General features: G+C 44.5%; 1 protein-coding gene across 3 annotated transcripts in view; it reads left to right on the forward strand.

Annotated features, from left to right (window-relative positions):
* Window positions 1–18,915, forward strand: part of snd1 (staphylococcal nuclease and tudor domain containing 1) — a 186,771-nt gene that overhangs the window by 7,907 nt on the left and 159,949 nt on the right. For all 3 annotated transcript variants that reach the window (XM_071541726.1, XM_071541724.1, XM_071541723.1), the window contains exons 5-10: window positions 3,465–3,625; window positions 5,260–5,351; window positions 6,301–6,459; window positions 6,792–6,898; window positions 7,601–7,691; window positions 13,543–13,647. In XM_071541726.1, the coding sequence (XP_071397827.1) occupies window positions 3,465–3,625; window positions 5,260–5,351; window positions 6,301–6,459; window positions 6,792–6,898; window positions 7,601–7,691; window positions 13,543–13,647 (715 nt within the window). The remainder of the gene's footprint in view (window positions 1–3,464; window positions 3,626–5,259; window positions 5,352–6,300; window positions 6,460–6,791; window positions 6,899–7,600; window positions 7,692–13,542; window positions 13,648–18,915) is intronic.

Raw genomic sequence — 18,915 nt, forward strand, 5'->3', positions numbered from 1 at the left:
AGTCCTTGCAGCGTTGCTAAATACATAACCTAGTCTGGAATCTCAAATCAACATGGCATTACAGTTTCAGTTCTGCGCTGTCCCTAGTCTAGTTTTCGCTTGTGGGCAAACAGTGCACACAAGTTATCAGTTAGCTGGCTGGAACAAAGCATGCAGGTTGCTTTCATCTGAAAGCAGAAGTATAAACGCCTGTGGTACCACATGTTTTCCTGACACTAATTAGGCACACTGTTTGGAGCAACCTGCCTCGTGTCTTGCACTTTGCTGAATCATTTCTCATCAAGGTTCAGGTGAAACTGAACAATATGTATTTCATTGTCACATAAAATGATAATCTTGACTATTCTGCTGAATGTTGAGATCAGTTATTACTTGTGATCATTAAAGATTTCAACATTTAGGGATCAAGCACTTTTTGTATCTTGTATCAACATGGTGACTAGTTTCAATTACAGGGGTTGTTCTAAGTGAAATTAAATAAAATGTAACATTTCACTATTGCCAAATTCTATTATTAACTGTAGAAGCGAAAATATGATTATTTTCAATAAATATTGCAGCCCTACACAGCAGAATTGCCGATTTATTGGAGAGTTGTTTTTTTGTTGTTACAAGTCCCATCATACGACTTTGAGTTTCACTTTCACTTGCTCAGTCATGAAAAGAGCTGTTGTCCTTGATGTTGGGTGTTACGCAGACTGAAACGTAGACACTCGTACTCTCAATCCCTCCTACTCAGTTTCTCCAACTCAGTCCCTGTCACTCAGTCGCACTGCTTTTCCTCAAAAATGCTCCGTTCATCCACCAAGATGGCCAGACCCTGAGAGTTTGTCAGATTGCTTGGCAGTATGCTTGCCTTTTGATAAATTAAAATCACAGGCAGGGGGTTTGGGTGATTGGTTTATATAACGCCCACCCACCAGAGCGAAAGGGAGCTACATTAACATAGACGCCAACTGTGCCTCATAACCCCCCATTGCTCTTTTTAAACTCCTGCCCCAGTGGAGTGCTGGTGGAGGTGTGTGTCCGTGTGTCTGTCTGGAGGGGTGAGCGGTGCCAATATGGGCCTCTGCACCCTAGGAAGGGAACCCTTCCAGTCAAGCACACTGGGGAACATGAGGCACTCGTCAAACTGTACAAAAACAGCAGGGAGCTCTAAAACGCCTTATGAAGCTTCAACATTTTGGATCTTTTTAAACTAGTTTTCGGTTGCACAAGGGAGACATATGCAGATAAAAGATGTAGCCTACAGCATGTTCAAATATAAGGGAATTGGAAAGGTTTTTTTGCTCTCCTCCCCCCAGTAGGCTGGTTCACCCCCACCCCCCCACCCCCCCAACAATATCTGTTTTGATTTGAGGCAGGGTTCAGTGTGTTAGCTGGAAGGAGGTGCTGACCTAAAAACCAGCCTATTTGGAGATGTGGAGGGAGTCACTATCCTCTGCCTCCAAATATCAAGTTCTTTCTATAGATCTGAACTGATCTCTGCATGTCAGTTAGTCTCTGTATCTTTCTGTGGCCTTTTAGTGTCTGCTTTCCTTGATTGCACTGTTATTCTTTTCTCCCACTCTCTCTTTGCAGCTTCCAACAGTTACTCTTCAGCGCTTAAGTTCTAAGTAGCTTAAACACGATTGACTTCTTACAGCTCTATACTTTGTCCCAGAAAGTTTCACTATTCTTGCTCAGTAAGCGAGAAACGGTTTCTATTCAATTTGAAGTTTGTAGCAAAATCAGTACGAAGAGGAAAGAAAAGTTGACGGTGTTTTGGGCATGAGTCCAAAAGCCCAATTAGGAACACAGTGGGAGAACTTGGTATGTGTGTGTGTATTTATGTGTGTGGCATTTTAATTGAGACCCACTTTGTTGCCTCTCTAAACCGAACAGTGTGGTTTTTTTTTTGTGTTTTTTTTTTCAAGCAGCAAGATGTAAAAAGCTCAATTTGTACACTGTTCATTTCCACAAAGCTCCAGCCACACCATCGCCACTCCCCTATCAATCGGCCAGCCTTTGCTTCTTGGCAAAACAAAAGCCAGTTTGAATTGAGTTGGCCATTTGAAGTTCTGAATAATTAAAATCGTACAAGGACCCCCCAAAAAGCATTAGCCTGTACTTTTTAGAGAGCCAGCGTGGAATTAATTGTGGCGTTTGTAGCCAGCTGCGTGGTTGTTTTGAAGGAGCTGTCAAACACTGTTATTGTCTCTTCAAAAACTGCTCAGATACATATTTTTTTGAAGCAGTAACAATCTGGTTATCAGCTGGGCCACAGCTACCACAGCAGTGCAGTGATAATGTGTGGAACATCACTTTATTCAGGACTCATTGCAACAAGGCTGAAGCCATTCTAAAACCCATACCAAAACATAGGCAATGTAGCATTTATAACAATGAAAACAAATCTTACTGGGTGCTTGCACATGTTAGAATTAAAAAAAAAAAAAAAAAACAGTGACAGTTTTGCTTCATATTTCTTTTACCAAGAATATTAAAAGTGTGGCTTTAATTTGATACAGTCTAATGAGCCTGACATAATTTAAGCTAAGGCCTTGTTCTCATGGAGCATGTAGAAGAGGCTCTGAGCAGCCCATGTTTTAATACAGGCTGGATCAGAGCAATTAAAGCATGTAAGACCAGGCCATGTGAAAACTAACAAGTGGTGGAACTCTTAAAATCAAAACCATTTTATAAGACTTGTTAGATGTGGTATTTATCCCCTTCAAACTGGCGTGAAATTAATTGAGACTTGTTGTCAGGCTAAGCTAGCTGCCTGTTCTTTTTAAGGGGGTTGTCGAACGGCGTCTTGAGCTCAAAGACCCTCTGATCTTCATAGAGGCTGTTAACAATCTGGTTATCAGCAACGCTTTCACTCAAGCTATCACAGCAGTGGTTCAGCAGTGTTCTCTTACAACAGCGGTTAATCTCTTCACTCCCCAAGGCTACTGACGAGCGGCCCCTCAAACTTACCATATCAACTTTACTCAATAAAAAATGAACAGAAGCCTATGTTGCATGATATTTCATGACGTTTCATTTTAGTCAACACAATCATGTTGCTGTGGTGATTTATTTTCGGTTTGTTTTCTTTATTAAAACAGTTAAATGTTGTTTGAAATGTGTCAATCTGTTCATCATGAAAGTGAAAGCTGCTTTCTAGCCATCTGACAGGTGTTCTCGCCTCACATTGGTGCTGTAGGCAAATAGGCCTAGAGGAGATGGCAGTGGCCTGGAAAGGGAGTGAAAATGTTTGAGCTGAGTTCACAGTTTCAGTTTTCTTTGGTTGAAACACAGTAGCAAAACACTCAGATGGATTGAGGTCTAGCAATAATGCTGTATAGATCTTGGTTTTACATATTGGTTTTATCACATCTACATCTGTCCTGGGCTTGAAATGTTCTTGTAGCCTTGCCTCTTATAGTGTCTCAAACTTTTGTGTGTGTGTGTGTGTGTGTGTGTGTGTGTGTGACCAGTCCAGAGCAGGCCAGACTCTGTGAATTGGAGGACCAGTCCAAGGCTTCCAAGAAGGGCATGTGGAGCGAGGGTGGCGGCACACACACCATCCGTGACCTCAAGTACACCATCGAGAATCCCCGCAACTTCGTTGACTCCATGCACCAGAAACCTGTCAATGGTAACGGGCTTAGGGGGGCATGCAAGCAGACACATGGACACACTCACACAGAGCAAGCTTGGGCAAGGAAACACACACACACACGGGCATATAAAAACACACAAGGTTACATAAGCCTCTATTTTCCCACAAAAGCCCAATTTGCAGGCTGTGACAGAAATCCACCATTTTGGCTTGAGATGTTTTGCTCTCAATATCCACTTCACGGCACGTAATGGCACCTAGTATCACCCTTCACCGGCTCATTCCTCCAGTCTCTCATCTCTGGCCTACCCGAGGTGTAATGCGCCACTTCATTCATTCCGGGCGACTGGCGTTAACAGCGGCTCAGCTCATTTCACTACCCTTTAATTGAATGGGAAAAGGAACAGGGGAAGGCTTTTTTATTCTTTTATTTCTTGTTCTTACCATTCACGGGAGACAGTCAGGCTTGTTTGAAAATTGGAGGCAGCAATCCAGCCGAAGCGCTTTAAATGTGCCCTGCATTGAGTTGCTGTGGTCTAGAACTGGAATACCAATTTCCCTCTCTCGTCGGCTCCTGCCTCTGCCTATTCCCCCAGACACACACACACACACACACACACACACACACACACACACACACACACACACACACACACACACACACACACACACACACACACACACACACACAAACACACGGCTAATACACACAGAAAAAAACACATAAACGCACAGCGAGCCCATCCCAAAACACCATTTAGGTCTGAAATGTGTTTCACATAGCTGGCTCACTTCCTGTCTCATTCTTCGAGGTATTTTAGAGGTCAGGGGCAGCAATCAAAATGGATGTGATTTTGGAAGAGAAAAATACTTTGTATTACCTCAAAAGCTTTCCAAATAAATGAACGTCGCCTCGAGGCTTGTGTTATGTTGCATGCAGTATTGTCAAAACATCAAGTGGAGATGCACAGTCTGCCAAGGAGGCTGTGACTTTCCTCTCCCTCATCAACTGCTGGGGAGGGGCCCTTTAGCAAGGCACTTAAATCTCACTGCTCAGTGGACTGTGGCTATACTCAGGAGCTCACAGCTGTCACTGTTTGTAGCTGTTTGAGTGGGAACCAGAGCATTGCTGAAAAAGAGAATACATGCTCCGTCAATCTTCCCAGGATAAATAAAGTTTAAATTAAATGAATTTCAAGATTCAAGGGTCTGACCTGACTAACGTTGGGGCTGCTTTCCTGAATGCGTCAGCAAATGGATTGTATCCTGGACAAGTGATATTTCAATCCTCAGCCTATATTTTTCCAGGCCAACCACTGTAGCAAATATATATTGTGGGTACACAGGTAAGCATAAGCTAACTGTGTCTAACTCACAAATAGGGGAGTCCAGCCTGAGGGCTCAATGCCTCATGCTGCCTCCTTTAGAGGAAACCTGAGAATTTAGCGACTCATGTGGCTAACAAACAGTCACATGCTGAAACTAAAAGGGGCAATTTATTGGGCCGGGATCTGGACAAAGACAAAACTCCAGTGGGTCCAAACTGAAGTGATTAGTATTGAAGTGAAGGCAGCTCACCTAGGGTGTTGTAGAATTTGAATGGTTAGTAATTCAACACACACTTCTCTCCCACACACTCCTCTACTTTCTCTTCTCCCTCTTCCCCCCAGCCATCATTGAGCATGTGCGTGACGGCAGTGTCGTGCGCGCCCTGCTCCTCCCCGACTACTACCTGGTCACCGTCATGCTGTCTGGAGTCAAGGTAACCACTCTCACATGGCATATACAGATGCGTTGCAATGTTAGCGTGTTGGGCTGATTTTTTCTGTTTTTGCAAATGATTGTTTCATAGTTTGCAGACTGCAAAAAAACAAAACAACGGCAAGCAGGGATGACCTTAACATAGAATGTGAACAAAAATAAGTCTGCAAATAAAAAATGCATAAATGGGTGAATAAAGACATGCTCATAAATAGGTAAACAGATCTAGATCAATTGGCTACTATTCTTAAGACAGCATTTCCAAACTTGACACCCTTTTTCTCCCTTCTCTTTTTCATTGTTATAAAAACTAATAAAGTACTTGGGGGGGGGGGGGTAGAATGTCCACTCTCCCTATAAGAATAATAAAAAGGTTGATATTTAAACGATAACGGCACATTTTTCTCACTCCTGTGAGTCTGTTTGTTCTAGCAGTGTTATATCCTCTCCACTAAATTTCCCCATCCATCTTTTTCACCGAGCCCAGCATTGCCAATGGACCACTCAAGATAACTAATCTTTTTCATCTCCCACTTGAAGATATTACATCCTTTTGAAGGTGTTTCTTTGTCTCGCTGGTAAAAGGCTTATCTGCTGGTCGTCCCTCTCTTGTTTAGATCTGTCTGGTTTTTTGTCCACTTGTTTACAAGAAAATATGTACAGGAAGATGACATTGGTTTATAGAGGATCACAGAAGCACAATGAGAAAACACAGATTGTATCAAATGGCTCTCCACAAGATATACAAATAGCACCTCCCATCGCTAGTGTTGGGAATCGGTCTACTGCATCCACCAGTAGTCTGTTTTTCTCTTTCAACAGCAATGTAACTAAACAAATTAGACACCGGGTAACCGCCAATAATTCAATTTAACATCAGATTAAGTGTTTGTGTGACACTTGCTGATTGTGTTTGTATTCATGTGTGTTTTCTCTTCTCTCCTCTCCAGTGCCCGACGTTCAAGAGGGAGGCGGACGGTTCGGAGAGCCCGGAGGCGTTTGCGGCAGAGGCCAAGTTCTTCACGGAGTCCCGTCTACTGCAGAGAGACGTTCAGATCATCCTGGAGAGCTGCCCGAACCAGATCATACTGGGCACCATCCTGCACCCGGTGAGTTACAGCAGTCTGTGCCCAAAGATGGTCGGGTGGTTCAGATCTCGGCAAAACAAATCTCTGGAATCACTTGTGTCCTCACCAACCTAGGATGAAATCCTGCCAGAGCTTTCTCACCTGTATCTCCCCTGCTCTCTTTCTTGCTACTTTCCTACGGTCTAAATAAAACAATGAAATACTAAAAAAGGAGAGTGCACTGATGATTCTCCTTTTTAAGTATAGGTATTAGGTATTCATATTCCACGACAGAAATCAGCAAAACAATGACTCGAACTCCCTGTCCCACTACTACTGCTTTTACCTGTGCCTGTTGTTTCTGTGTGTTTCAGAATGGTAACATCACAGAGCTGCTGCTGAAGGAAGGCTTCGCCCGCTGCGTTGACTGGTCCATGGCTGTCTACACCCAGGGAGCCGAGAAACTACGAGCCGCTGAACGGTATGCATCTATACACATCTGGAGCACTTTGCTGTCCACAGTCAGAATCACTTTTTATTACACGGAAACATATTTCCTGTGGTTTGGAGAGTCTGGAAAAGTTTTGAAAAGTTTTTTTTTTTCAACAGGTCTTGATCTGTTCAACAACTGCGTAGTTTAGAAATGTGTGTCAAAATATTGTTGTTCAGGCCTGCTCAGAGAACCACTGCCATATATTCTATTTGTTATAAAGAATACATTTTCAGCTGTAGAATGCAGTAGTCTAGCAGACAGATATATCAGCAGACAGTATATTGAACACTGATTCAAATCAGTGTCAGGAAATTAGGAGTACATGCAGACTTCTGAGGTATAATACAGAAAAGAATTCTACAAATATAATACAAATTTTTACATGTATAATTGTATACAAATTAATGCTAGCATTAGTTCAGTAGAACAATTTCACGCTATTTTGCTATTTGATTATAGAATTTTGTCATGATATTCATGCTCCACTCAGGGCAAATGAGCAGTTTGCAGTAATGACTGTGGACTACTCCTTTTTTGAATTAACCATTAGCATTTTAATTGGTTTTTGTAGCTTTTTCCAACTGAATGGGCAATTTTTTTAGTCACTTGATTAAGCTCTTAATTTCATAACAACTGACTGATGTTGTTGAGGACCATTAGTGATGATGATGTTATTCTGTCCTTGACCAGATCTGCTAAAGAGCGCAAGGTCCGCATCTGGAAGGACTACGTGGCGCCCACAGCCAACCTAGACCAGAAGGACAGACAGTTTGTAGCCAAGGTGAGAGCCTGAAGTGGCTTTTATACGCTGTGTCCCATTCCCAAAATGGTGTGGCCTCTGCGTCGTCCTCGCTTACTGACCATTTTCCTGCCCCTGACATAAGCTAACTACTAACGTCTTTAAATTTGGATAGACTTGCTGCCACTTATAAAGTCCTCACTAAACTTTGAAAAGTACAGAGAAAAAGCAGGAGTAAGGTATAAAATTTTCAGCATGACATGCAGACATTACCCATCATGAAGAAGACTTGGCTTTAGTGCTAAAGGGGCTGTTTCCCTTGCTACCACCACTTGATGTCTACTGCGGCACTTCCAATTTTCTCTCAGCACTGCAGCAAAAGCAGAACCACTTTGAGGCTTCTAACGAAATATGTCCTCCTCACACCTCACATTTTAACATTTCCACTCCCCACCGCTCCAAAAAAAAGCCCACCTTTCACTAAAGGTACAAGGAGGAGCGCTTAACTGCAACCTTGAAGCACTCCCCAGTCAAATTAGGGACAAATCGCTGGCGTATGCTCTAGCAGTAGCACAGAACGACCCCCAAAAGCCAAGAACTAGAGATATTAGCTTTGGAGGTTATTGGCCAGGGCCCGGGGGGCAAATTAGTGTCCTTAATATCAAGAACAAGGGAGTCCACCCCGCCGCCCTTCTCCACCACACACACACACACACACAGTCCTTGTCAGCACCCATTACTTCAAACGAAGTGAGATGGACTCCTTGATACGTTAACCTCATTGTCACTATGAGATGACACATTATAGTTTCCAAGTCACAGCTTTAATGCGGTAAAGCAACTCCAGTCTAAAAAGTTCAGCTTTAAATCTGGTCTCCTTTGTGTGCATTTCGAAATTGAGTTGCCCTGCTCGCTTCCCTTCAGCCGATATGTTTTTCTTTAGGAATAAAAAAAGGTTTAATACCCCTAAAGTTTGTCTTTTATCTGCCCTCCGCTCCCTCCAGACCCTGAACTTTTAAGACCCTGAAAAATTCATGGCTAGCCTGCGGGTTACATAAAAGGTGTTGCTTTGGCAATCTGCTTACAGAATGAGTTTGAGAAGCTGCATACACATAAAGAAGGAGAGGAGAAAAAAAGAAACTATGTGTATGTATATTTTTCCCTGAGTCAGAGGGAAGAGGCTAGAGAAAGGATAAAACATTTATATTATCAGTGGGGGCCGCTCTCAGATCTCCCTGAACCTCCTCAAAATGAAAACTGAAAAAGACGGGGAGCGAATGGAGGGGGGTTGGACGTGGGCGGGTGGGGGAGCGAGGGAACCTTTGGTGGTGAGCTCAGGAGGGTGAAGGGAAAAAGAGGTGGAAAGATGGCAAAAGAAAGCAAGGGAGAGGGCTGTAGAAGAATTTGGAGGGGGTGTGTTGAGGGGGGTTATAGAAGGACTGAGGGGCAGGAGGATGAAAAGAACTGACAGTCAGAAAAACCACCTCATCAAGATCCATGGGACTGTGCGCCGTCCTCTCCTGCTCTTGTTTCCTAGCACTGTTTTCTGCAGGTGCGGCGCCGCACTGCTGACGCCCCCAGTTGAACCTTGATGTACTTTTGATCTCAGCGGGATTCTTCTTTTTGTCCTCCCCTTCCTCTCTCTCCCATCCAACTGCTCTCCCCCAAAGAGCCACAGAGGAGGCTTGCTGCTGCCAGCTGCCGGTGCGTTAGTCAGTTTGTTTAGGGATTAGCGAGCTATCGGCAGCTCCTGAGACACACCGCACCTCGGGCAAAAAAAACCCTTCTCCATAATGTCACCTTGCCTGGTTTTATTTGGGTAGAGGAGAGGGTAAGTGTGTGTTTTGGGATCTGCTGAATCAGACATTCCCTTGGAAAACTTTTCATGATGGGGTGAAAGGCCTCTCAAACAGCGTTGGGACCACTTGACACTGAAGCTCTCCATTAAACAAATGGCAGGCTGGCAGTTCTGCCTGTTCAGTCTGAGGGGAAATGCCATGTTAGATTGCTCAGGCTGTGTGAGTGAGAGATCCACCCTGTAACTGGTTGAGCTGTGCTGAGGCGAAGTCCTTACCGAATAGTCTAAGGTCACCTTGGCCTGTCATTGGCCCACAGTACATCCATCTATCCCGGTGACATTACTCATCACCCAACACTGCAGCACGCTCTGAGACATCTATCCATCTATCCATCTATCCCATCATCATACACTCTCTTCTTCTCGTCCACTCCACTTTTCACTTTTTATTATCTGAGTGATGGATAGAGTTGAGAGGTAGAGCAGCCCCAATCCCCATGAGTCAATCCTGCTGACTCATCTTCCTTTTTGTCTCTCTTGTTTCTCTCTCTTCTCATCCCTACCGGGACCAGAGAGGCGGATGTAGGCCACGTCCCAACAGCCTTCCTCTCCTCTTCCTTTCCTCTCCTCTCTCCTCCTTTCCTCTCCACTCCTCTCCCCTGGGTGACCATTGACCTGCTGAGATGATGGATAAAAGGTGACGTGGTGTAAACCCCTTTGCCAACCTCTCATCACTACCTTGTCATCTCCTGAGAAGGACTCACTGTGTGCTGCAGTGGCTTTTAGGTCCACCAAATCCATGATAATATGCTGGTTAAAATGGAGCGCAGGGATACTAAAAGGCATTTGACTTTGTATAAGGATTATGCTGCATTATTAAAGTGCAATCAAATAAGCATAACAGTGTCTGTGTGCTGCAGTGCTTCATTTGGGTTAAGTCCATATGAAGTTGCCCATAGTCCTTGATCTACACAATTGTCCTACTCTGACAACACCGGTGTGTAGTGTGAATGTTGCTGATCGGTGTGAAACTTGCATGTAGTTTGCAGTTATGCGTTGGGAGTGAAAAAGACAAGGAGAGTCCTCTTTAGCCTATTGGTACAGAGGGAGAACTGAAGTGAGATGAGAGGGCTTCTTAAGATTATTCATACATTAAAATTTTGGTTAAGAGGGAAATGGATGAGGTGAGAAAGTCTCTTTAGGCTATTGGTACATATCCCAGTTAAAATCAGTCAAACGGAATGGAGAAAAGGTCAGAAGGCCTCTAGACTATTAAAAATCACTTTAGGGGAAAGATGAGGAGAGAAAGGCGTCTTGAGACTGCTGGTTCGTGTCCCTGTTAAAATCAGCCAAATGGAACGAAGATTAGGTGAGAGGATAGTGTCCTCGCAAAGCATTACTTACTCATTAGCCACTGTTCACAGCAGGGCCAAGGGGCTACAAGCCAGCTCAAGGTGTTTATCACAGCATCAAAGGCAGCATTAGGTTGTGTGAAACCATATAGCTTCGGTGACAAATCATCTCGACTGGCAGCAAGATATAAAGAGCGTCATAAATGTTGCTTTTGGGGGAGATGCTCTGACATGAGTAATGAGTAAGTCTAAGTCTAAGCTTGTGTTTGGCCCTGTAGTAGAAACCAAGCTAATGGGTTCGATTGACAACAAACATATTCCCCAACTCCAGCCAAGATCCCTCCTTGCGCTATGATTGATCCTGGCCACTGCAGATGTCGTATTGGTCACAGCCAGAGGGTGGCAGTAGATCCCCATCACCTAAATCCAATCTCAGATTAGACCAATGAGTCATGCTGCCCGCCTGCTTGTCTTTCTGCCTGCTCGCTCGTCCCTCATGGCAGCTACTTTGCAAAGACTTCTCTGCTCTATTTTCTATCCCTTCTCCATCTTTCACTGTCTTTCAGTTTTCTGCTGATATTCCCTGCCACAGCTTTCCACTACTCCTTTCTCCGTCTTCCTTGCTCTTCTTCCTTTTCTCTTTATCACTGCTGCTCAGTCCCTCCTTTGTGGCTTTCTCCCCTCCATTATACTCTGTGTGTCTGGCTCTCTCCATCTTCCTCTTCCTCTATCTCTGTGTGTGTGTTGATCTGTTCTCCTTTGCCTCCCTCATTGCCTCGCCTCCCCCGGCTGATAATTAGCCAGTAAACGCTCAGCCATTTTCTTCTGCTCCTGCCACATTCTCTCTCTTGCACTTTATTTATTTGGGCATGCCGCAAAATGACCTTGTTACAGTGTGAATTTGTGTAGGCTGGTGTGTGTGTATGCATGTGTATATGCATGTGTGTGTGTGTGTGTGTGTGTGTGTGTGTGTGTGTGTGTGCGTGTACGCTCCCTCTCGCACTTACTCATTACATCTCTCCCCCCTCTCAGTCTCTCTCCCTGTGTCTCTCTATCCATCTCTCCCACTCAGCTCAGTGATTAGTGTATGATGTATTTTGGCTGCTGTTGTGCACAGCCTATTTAGCATGTGGGCTGGTCTAATTTCTGCTCTCTGGTGGCAAATGCAATGGCAGTCTGATTTGTTTTCATGAAATAATGAATGTTCCGATGAGGCTAATACACCTGGATGTGTGTCCGCTATACAGTACATCGCAAAAGCTCGGCTTTGTCTTAATGACACAAGCGAATGTGGTGGCGTTTAGTTTTCCCCCCACACACTCAGGTGCGCACAAACACCCACACACTCCGAATTGAGCTTGATGCATGGCCCACACCTGTGCATCTCTCACTTTCTGGTCTGTAGACAGAGCGCAGCCTACATATCAACTACAGTTGTGAGTGATGACGAGGGCATTTAATGTGAGTGTGGGTGTCTACATGTGTTGGCCGATTGATTTCTCACTCTCTCGCAGGCGGCCTACTTAAAGGCTCTGGGTTTGGATGCCTCCTCCATCTCAGTCACATTATACCCCCAATCTGTCTCCATGCTTGGAGGGCACACACAGATAGACGGGGACATGCATAGACTGAGTTGGGGCAGTCATAGATAATAATTTCACACCCCAACAATATGAAAGCTGACCATGACTTTTACCAGTGAGTTCAAAGATTTATATTAAATGTGAGAACTGTACAACATTAGTGGTCAGATCCCAGTACACAGTTCACATTCCAATACTGAGATGAAGTCAAGGACATACAATGCCTTTTGTCAGTGGTATTCTTCATTGGCAGCCAGTGCTTTAGTCCTAAACTAGACTAATACGATCTTGGGCCTTGGACGTTTCCTTTGACAGCTGTAGTTTAAAACGTCCACACATCAACTCCTGAATTGTACGGGTTCTAAGCTGCGGTCACTAACTTCATCAGTACATTTTATAGGTAATATTTAGCGACTAAATGCCAAACATACATTAGTCTATGTCTTATTTATTTTATTTATTTAACCTTTATTTTACCAGGTTGTCTCATTGAGATGCAATCTCTTTTTCAAGAGAGATCTGGTGTTGAGTCACACTACTAAAGGTCTTCTGAACAAAATGTTGCTAGCCAGTGTTTTTGGGCAGAGGGCCATGCGATACTATACCGGTCTATCTTTAACAGGATGTTTTAGGCAGCTGGTGTTTTAAAAGCACTGTGATTCTCTGTTTCTCCCTCCCTCCCTCCTTCCTAGTGCCAATCCCCCAGACAGCAAACCGTCCTCTCTCCGTCCTCCAAACCTCGCAGGCCTGCTGGGACTTTCGCTCGCTCACTCAGTCACTCAAGGCTCACTCTTCCTTACCTCGCTCCCGATGCCTTCCGCTTGCGACGGCACACGCGCTTCACTGTCACTCTCCCCCCGTCTTTGAATAGATCTCTTCCTCTCCGTTTATCCTTTACTCTGCTTACTCACTCACTAAAACACCATGCCCCGCTTTTGCTCCAACACTCCTCCATTTTCAGGGTTGTTTTTTTTTCCCCTAGGATTTACAGGGTTTGCGGACCCTTAAATTAGTTTCTAATGGAGTTTTCTGTTTTCTGCTGTGTGATCTCCTGAACACGTTCCCCAAACTGTCTCCTCACCACTGAGTTTCCCCTATTCCGTCTTGCTGTTAATCACTCACTGACTCCCCCCCTCTCCTCTCTTCTTCTGCCCCTCTAGGTGATGCAGGTGGTCAACGCTGATGCCATGGTGGTAAAGCTCAACTCTGGAGAGTACAAGACCATCCACTTGTCCAGCATCCGGCCCCCCAGGATTGAGGGAGAGGTACAAACAGACCTGTGTTTGTGTGTGTGTCTGATTGTATGTCTGCACGTAGCTTGTGTGTGTGTGGGAGTCTGTATGTTTTATGTGAATGGTGGGTAACTGAATATGGTCATTTTTGGAAGAGCTTGTGTCACAAAGCACTGTTGTCGCTGCTGTCTGGGAAGCGTTGACTAATTAGATTTTTTTCCCTTTTTATTTAAATTACTGACTAATGTTGATATGAGCCGTTTACATCCCTTTCCCCAAATCTTTTACTCTCTTTGTCTCTCTGTGTCTGTTTCAACATCTCATGCCCTCTTCTTTTTGCTCTTTCCTGATCCATTTCTCTCTCTCTGTGGGGATAATTTTGACCACTTGGTGGCGCCCATGCAATTGGGGCACATGCATACGCAGGGAGACACTCACACACACCCAGTGGTTGAGATTGCAGCACTGCAGAGAACGAGGCCGATTGATTTTCCCCTCCACACTCCCCCTTTTTTCCTCTGAATCACTTCAAGACTGTGAAAACACACACACACACACACACACACACACACACACACACATATACCTTGTCACAACAGGGAGATGTATATCTATCTATAGCACACAATGGGCAATGTCTGAAGAAAATGTGCAAGTGTGTACTCTGCCACCTAGACACAGGAGGCTGTACAGTGTTGGCTGCCCCCCCCTCCCTCCACACCGATTAGCCAGGAAGTTATTGATTGTTCATGGGATGTAGAGCAATAGTGTTTCTTTGAATCCTTTTAACTTTTTAATTCAGCTTGACTCTCAGTTCCTGGTACCTTGTGTAACACAAATTAAAGCCCTTTTCATCACAGTATGATTGAAACTTACATTGCTGAATCTTCTGAAGGGTTTCATTTCAGAACGCTATATATCCCTTTTGGGGAAAAAAAAAAAAAAGTGAGACTAGTTGTTCATTGCTGAACATTTAGTGCAGATGACTACATCCTCATTTTGTAAGTAAAGGGCTCAAGATAGCTAAAAAAATATTTTTTTTCAATAGGAAGTTTCAGTTGCATGCCAACAGTCATTTTGTCAGAGGAGAGGTAACATTTTTGGAATGAAACTTTTCATACTTTTCATGTTTTTTTTGTTTTTTATAACATGTCTGAGACTGCTTGACAACCAGTCCTCTTTAGTGTTTACTGTAATATCCATTTATAAGCAAGGCACCCCTGTTCTCTGTGCTCTAGAAGCTCAAAGAGGTATTGAGAGGGGGAGAGGAAGAGTGTTGTACATCTGTCGAGGAAACGGTTTACAAGTCCGACAGCAGAGTGCCTCCTTATTTTTTTCTTTTTTTAGTTTTTTATTGACTCTCCCTTTTCGCCTCTTTGCCATTTTATGGTTTACTTTTTCCTCTATCTTTTCCATTTTATTGTCTAGTTGTCTAGTCTCGTCTAGTCTTTTTTTCTCCCCCGAGCCGCCGTCCTCACCCTCATCCCTCTCTCTCTCTCTCTCCCCTGGCATCGTTACTGCCTTGCATCATTAAGAGAGTGCTTTGTATCTTTCCTCCCTCCCTCCCTCTGTTTTCTCTCCTCTTCTCCCTCCTCCTCCTGCACAATCACTTCCTCCTGCCGTCCTCTCCCTCTGGGTGTGCGCGCCGTGGTCAGATTGTTGACCTGCATCGTTGCCCTTCGTGTGTGTGTTCGTGCTCCTCTGCTCTCTGTGGTTGTAATAAGCTTGTGGGCACAACATCTCTCCATTTTGTCTCTCTGCCCTTTCTCCTGCTTCTTCCATTGCACGCCTATTGCTCCCAACTCTCTTCAGGCCCGGTCCTTTCCCTTCTCGGTGTCTCTCTCCATCTCCTACTCCCACTTATTTCACACTTTTTTTTCTTGCTTCCTTTCTGTCCCTCCTCCTTTCTTTTTTTTGTCCTTTTGCTTTCTCCACTCTATTTTTTGTCTCTCTCCTACTCTTACTCTCAGTTGCTTCTCCATCTTTCTCTGTCTCTCCTTGCCTTTCTCTCTTCTGTATCCATCGCTCTCTCTTTCTGTCTCTCTATCTCTGCCTGTACCAGATGCTGCGACAGTATGCGTTTTGTGCTCCATTACGCTGTCATATGTTAGAGGGAGCCTGGGAGAGCGAGCCCAGATGTGAATGTTTGTGTCTAATTATATTGGTGTTATATTGTTACAGTATTGTGTTGTCGTTGCTTGCACTTCATGCATGTTTATTTGTTCTTGTGTGTTTGTCTGTGTGTCTGATTGTATTCCTACACATAGATTGCATGTGTCAGTATGTTATTCTGTTGATGTGTCTACACACAGGAGTGGAACTTAAGGATTTTGGCACTAGCCCACCAGGCAAGTAGAGCGAAATTTCTGCTAGCTCAGACAAATGATTACTAGCCCAGTATAGATAATGTAATCAAGTTTAACGAGGCAGGTCATGCTCTAAAATTATACATGCATAAAAATCACAACTGTGTTCTTTTGCATGTCATATTTTATTATTACTAGTTCAGTATAAGTAATGTAATGTTCAAGCTGAACAAGCTAAATCATTCTTCAAAATTATATATATTATATTACATTTATACATTATATTACTAATTTACTGGCAGGCTGCACACCACAGAGTGAGTTTATTTGTACATAGCCAGTCCATACTGGTCTTACAGCTGTCTAGAAACACGCTTACTCTTTTTTTTCTTCATAATTTTTGGAGGACAGTTCCTTCTCTGCATGTGGCGGTACATTTGCAAAGAAACGCTACATTTCGTTTTTGGATGAGGTTCGTTCGCAGTGCTGCTGCTGGTGTTGTTTACGTTGGATAGCTACTTCTGTCAGTGAGCTAAAGAGCCGCCTGCCTGTCTGTAACACTCTAACACTGTCCCTCAGCTTTGAGCATTGGCGCCATGGCAACAGTGCAGGGTTCCGATAGGCAGGCTGAGGCAGCGATGAGCCTGAGCAGATGGAACCGGTGGAACCGAGAAACAGAATCCAGGCAACTGACTGAGAAGCACTGATATTTCTGTGACACCTTAACTAAATGTTGGTGAGGATTCATGCATGGGATTGAGAATCTGCTGCCCAGTCGCACTCGCCAGCTGGGCTAGTGCTCCTTTTTCTGGACTCGGCTGCTCCCAAAAGCACTCGCCTCGGCTATATCAGCTTAAATGCAGTGTAGGAAACCTGTTACATTCCAAAACTTACTGGACACTATCAACCATTTTGCCAACCAGCTGCATTTTTAGAATAGAATAGGATCTCAAAATGATGGTTTGCCACCCACCAAATTGGCTGGTGCAGTAGAAAAACTTACCAATCATGGCTAAAACATGTGGTTAGTATAAATTTCCCACCATGCCTAAATGTGAAAGTGTGCTAGTGGACATACATACAGTCATAACCTGACAAACAGGGGTGATGCAGGACCTCCAGGTCAAGGCGGGGTCATGGGTGAGGGGTCACAGCCGGCATCTCCCTGCCAGACGCTCTCCACACACTGACAATATGTTGGCTAGCACCGTCTTGAGTTGGCCATCCTGTTTGTTACAATGCAGCAGACAGACACTCGCACACAGACATTGTCACGGTTTGCAGTGCAACTCACACACATGCACAAGTACACACACACACAGACATGCTTGGTTAAGCTGCATTAGCTTGTGTCAGGAAACATCTTGGAAACTGGCATCAGTGCGTACACAAACAGGGATTACACAGACGTGTACTGTACATGTGTGTATATAGACACACACACACACACACACACACACACACACACACACACACACATGCATATTAGCACTGCAGCCCTTCGTGGAACCTCCCAGGAAATCTCCAGAGGTACAAAAGTCAAAAATTTGGTATTGTGACAAGTGTGTGTGTGTGTGTGTGTGTGTGTGTGTGTGTGGCATTCTGTAGAGGTCTGTAGGGATTTTCTTGTGCCAGTTGTCATTATTATCTGTGCCTGTCTGGATGAGTTTATGCATTGTTTGACCCTGCATTCTGCTTGCCAGACCATTTTGTGTGTGTGTATGTGTTTGGGTGTGTATGCTATTTGGGGGTACCAAGGCCAGATGTGATGTACCAGTGCACAGATGAACTGTGACAGTTTTTGCCAGCCCCCTCTCCTCCTCCCTTCTCATCGGCTTTCTTCTACTCTCCCAACACCCCCCATATATCTCTCTTCTCTCTCTCTTCTCTCTTTCTCTCTCTGTCTCTCTCCCCCCTCTCTCCCTCCCCTGTGACTATACTCTCATTATATTTAGATTGACAGATGGGTGGACCAATGGCGTCTGGTTGCAGCGAACCATGGGACATCATTTTCCTCACTTGCTCTCCTCTCTCTCCTCTTTCTCTCGTTTCGGTCCCACCTCCCTCCTTCCCTCTCCTCCCCTGTGTGGTTGCTGTGGTGTATTTTCAGATGTGAGTTATTTTGAGCTTGGGAGTTGGAGTCAGCTTTTTTCCTCTCTCTCTCTCTTTCTCTCTCTCTCTCTCTCTCTCTCTCTCTCTTCCTCCACCCCCCCTCCTCTTTTTTTGCTCTCTCTTTCTGAATCCTGTCTCTCTCTCTCTGCAGCAGGACAAGCCCAGTACAAACACAAGTGGGGAGAGATGTCGGTGCTACTCAATGACTCACTGTTACACCCACTCCCTCACATAGTGTGTGAGTGTGTGTGTGTTTGTGTGTCTGTTTGGATGTGGATGCGCTTCGACGATGCACACGGGGCCAGACTCGAGTGTGTGTGTGTGTGTGTGTGTGTGTGGCTTCATCCGTTGTAATGTATGTATGCGTGCTTATGCGGTTTAAGTAGGGTTAAGGGCAGCGCTGACGGAGCACATAGGGAGGTCAACTCTCTGTCCTTTATATAAAGCAACACACAGCGGCTATGGCTCATCCCCACACTACTCCATACAGCCCTGCCTACTCATCTAACCCCTCTATCGTCCGCCTGCGTGTGTGTGTGTGTGTGTGTTTATTTTGTAGATGATTTAGCCTCACAATACATCTCTCTCTCTCTCTCCCTGTCCTGTCTGCCTCTGCTCCCATAAAGCATCTCTCTCTGCCTCTCTCCCCCTCGCTCCTTTCTTCTGTCTCCCTCTTATTTTTCCTTTCATATTATTAGGTTTATTTTTATACAGGAACAGTGCACATTGATTAGCATTTCTGTAAATACGCCAGTTTTAGCAGGGTTCCTACGCAGGTCTGGAAAGTCTGGCAAAGTATGTGAAAAGAATTTGATAATTTCCACGTCTTCATAAGTATGGGGAGTGCATCACATAGTCTGAAAAAGTCTGGAAATACAATTTT

The sequence above is a fragment of the Centroberyx affinis genome, unplaced genomic scaffold (assembly GCF_046629955.1).
Source record: "Centroberyx affinis isolate AG114_WGS23_722 - 3 ecotype Tasmania unplaced genomic scaffold, CSIRO-AGI_Caff_v1 ptg003935l_1, whole genome shotgun sequence".
NCBI lineage: Eukaryota > Metazoa > Chordata > Actinopteri > Beryciformes > Berycidae > Centroberyx > Centroberyx affinis.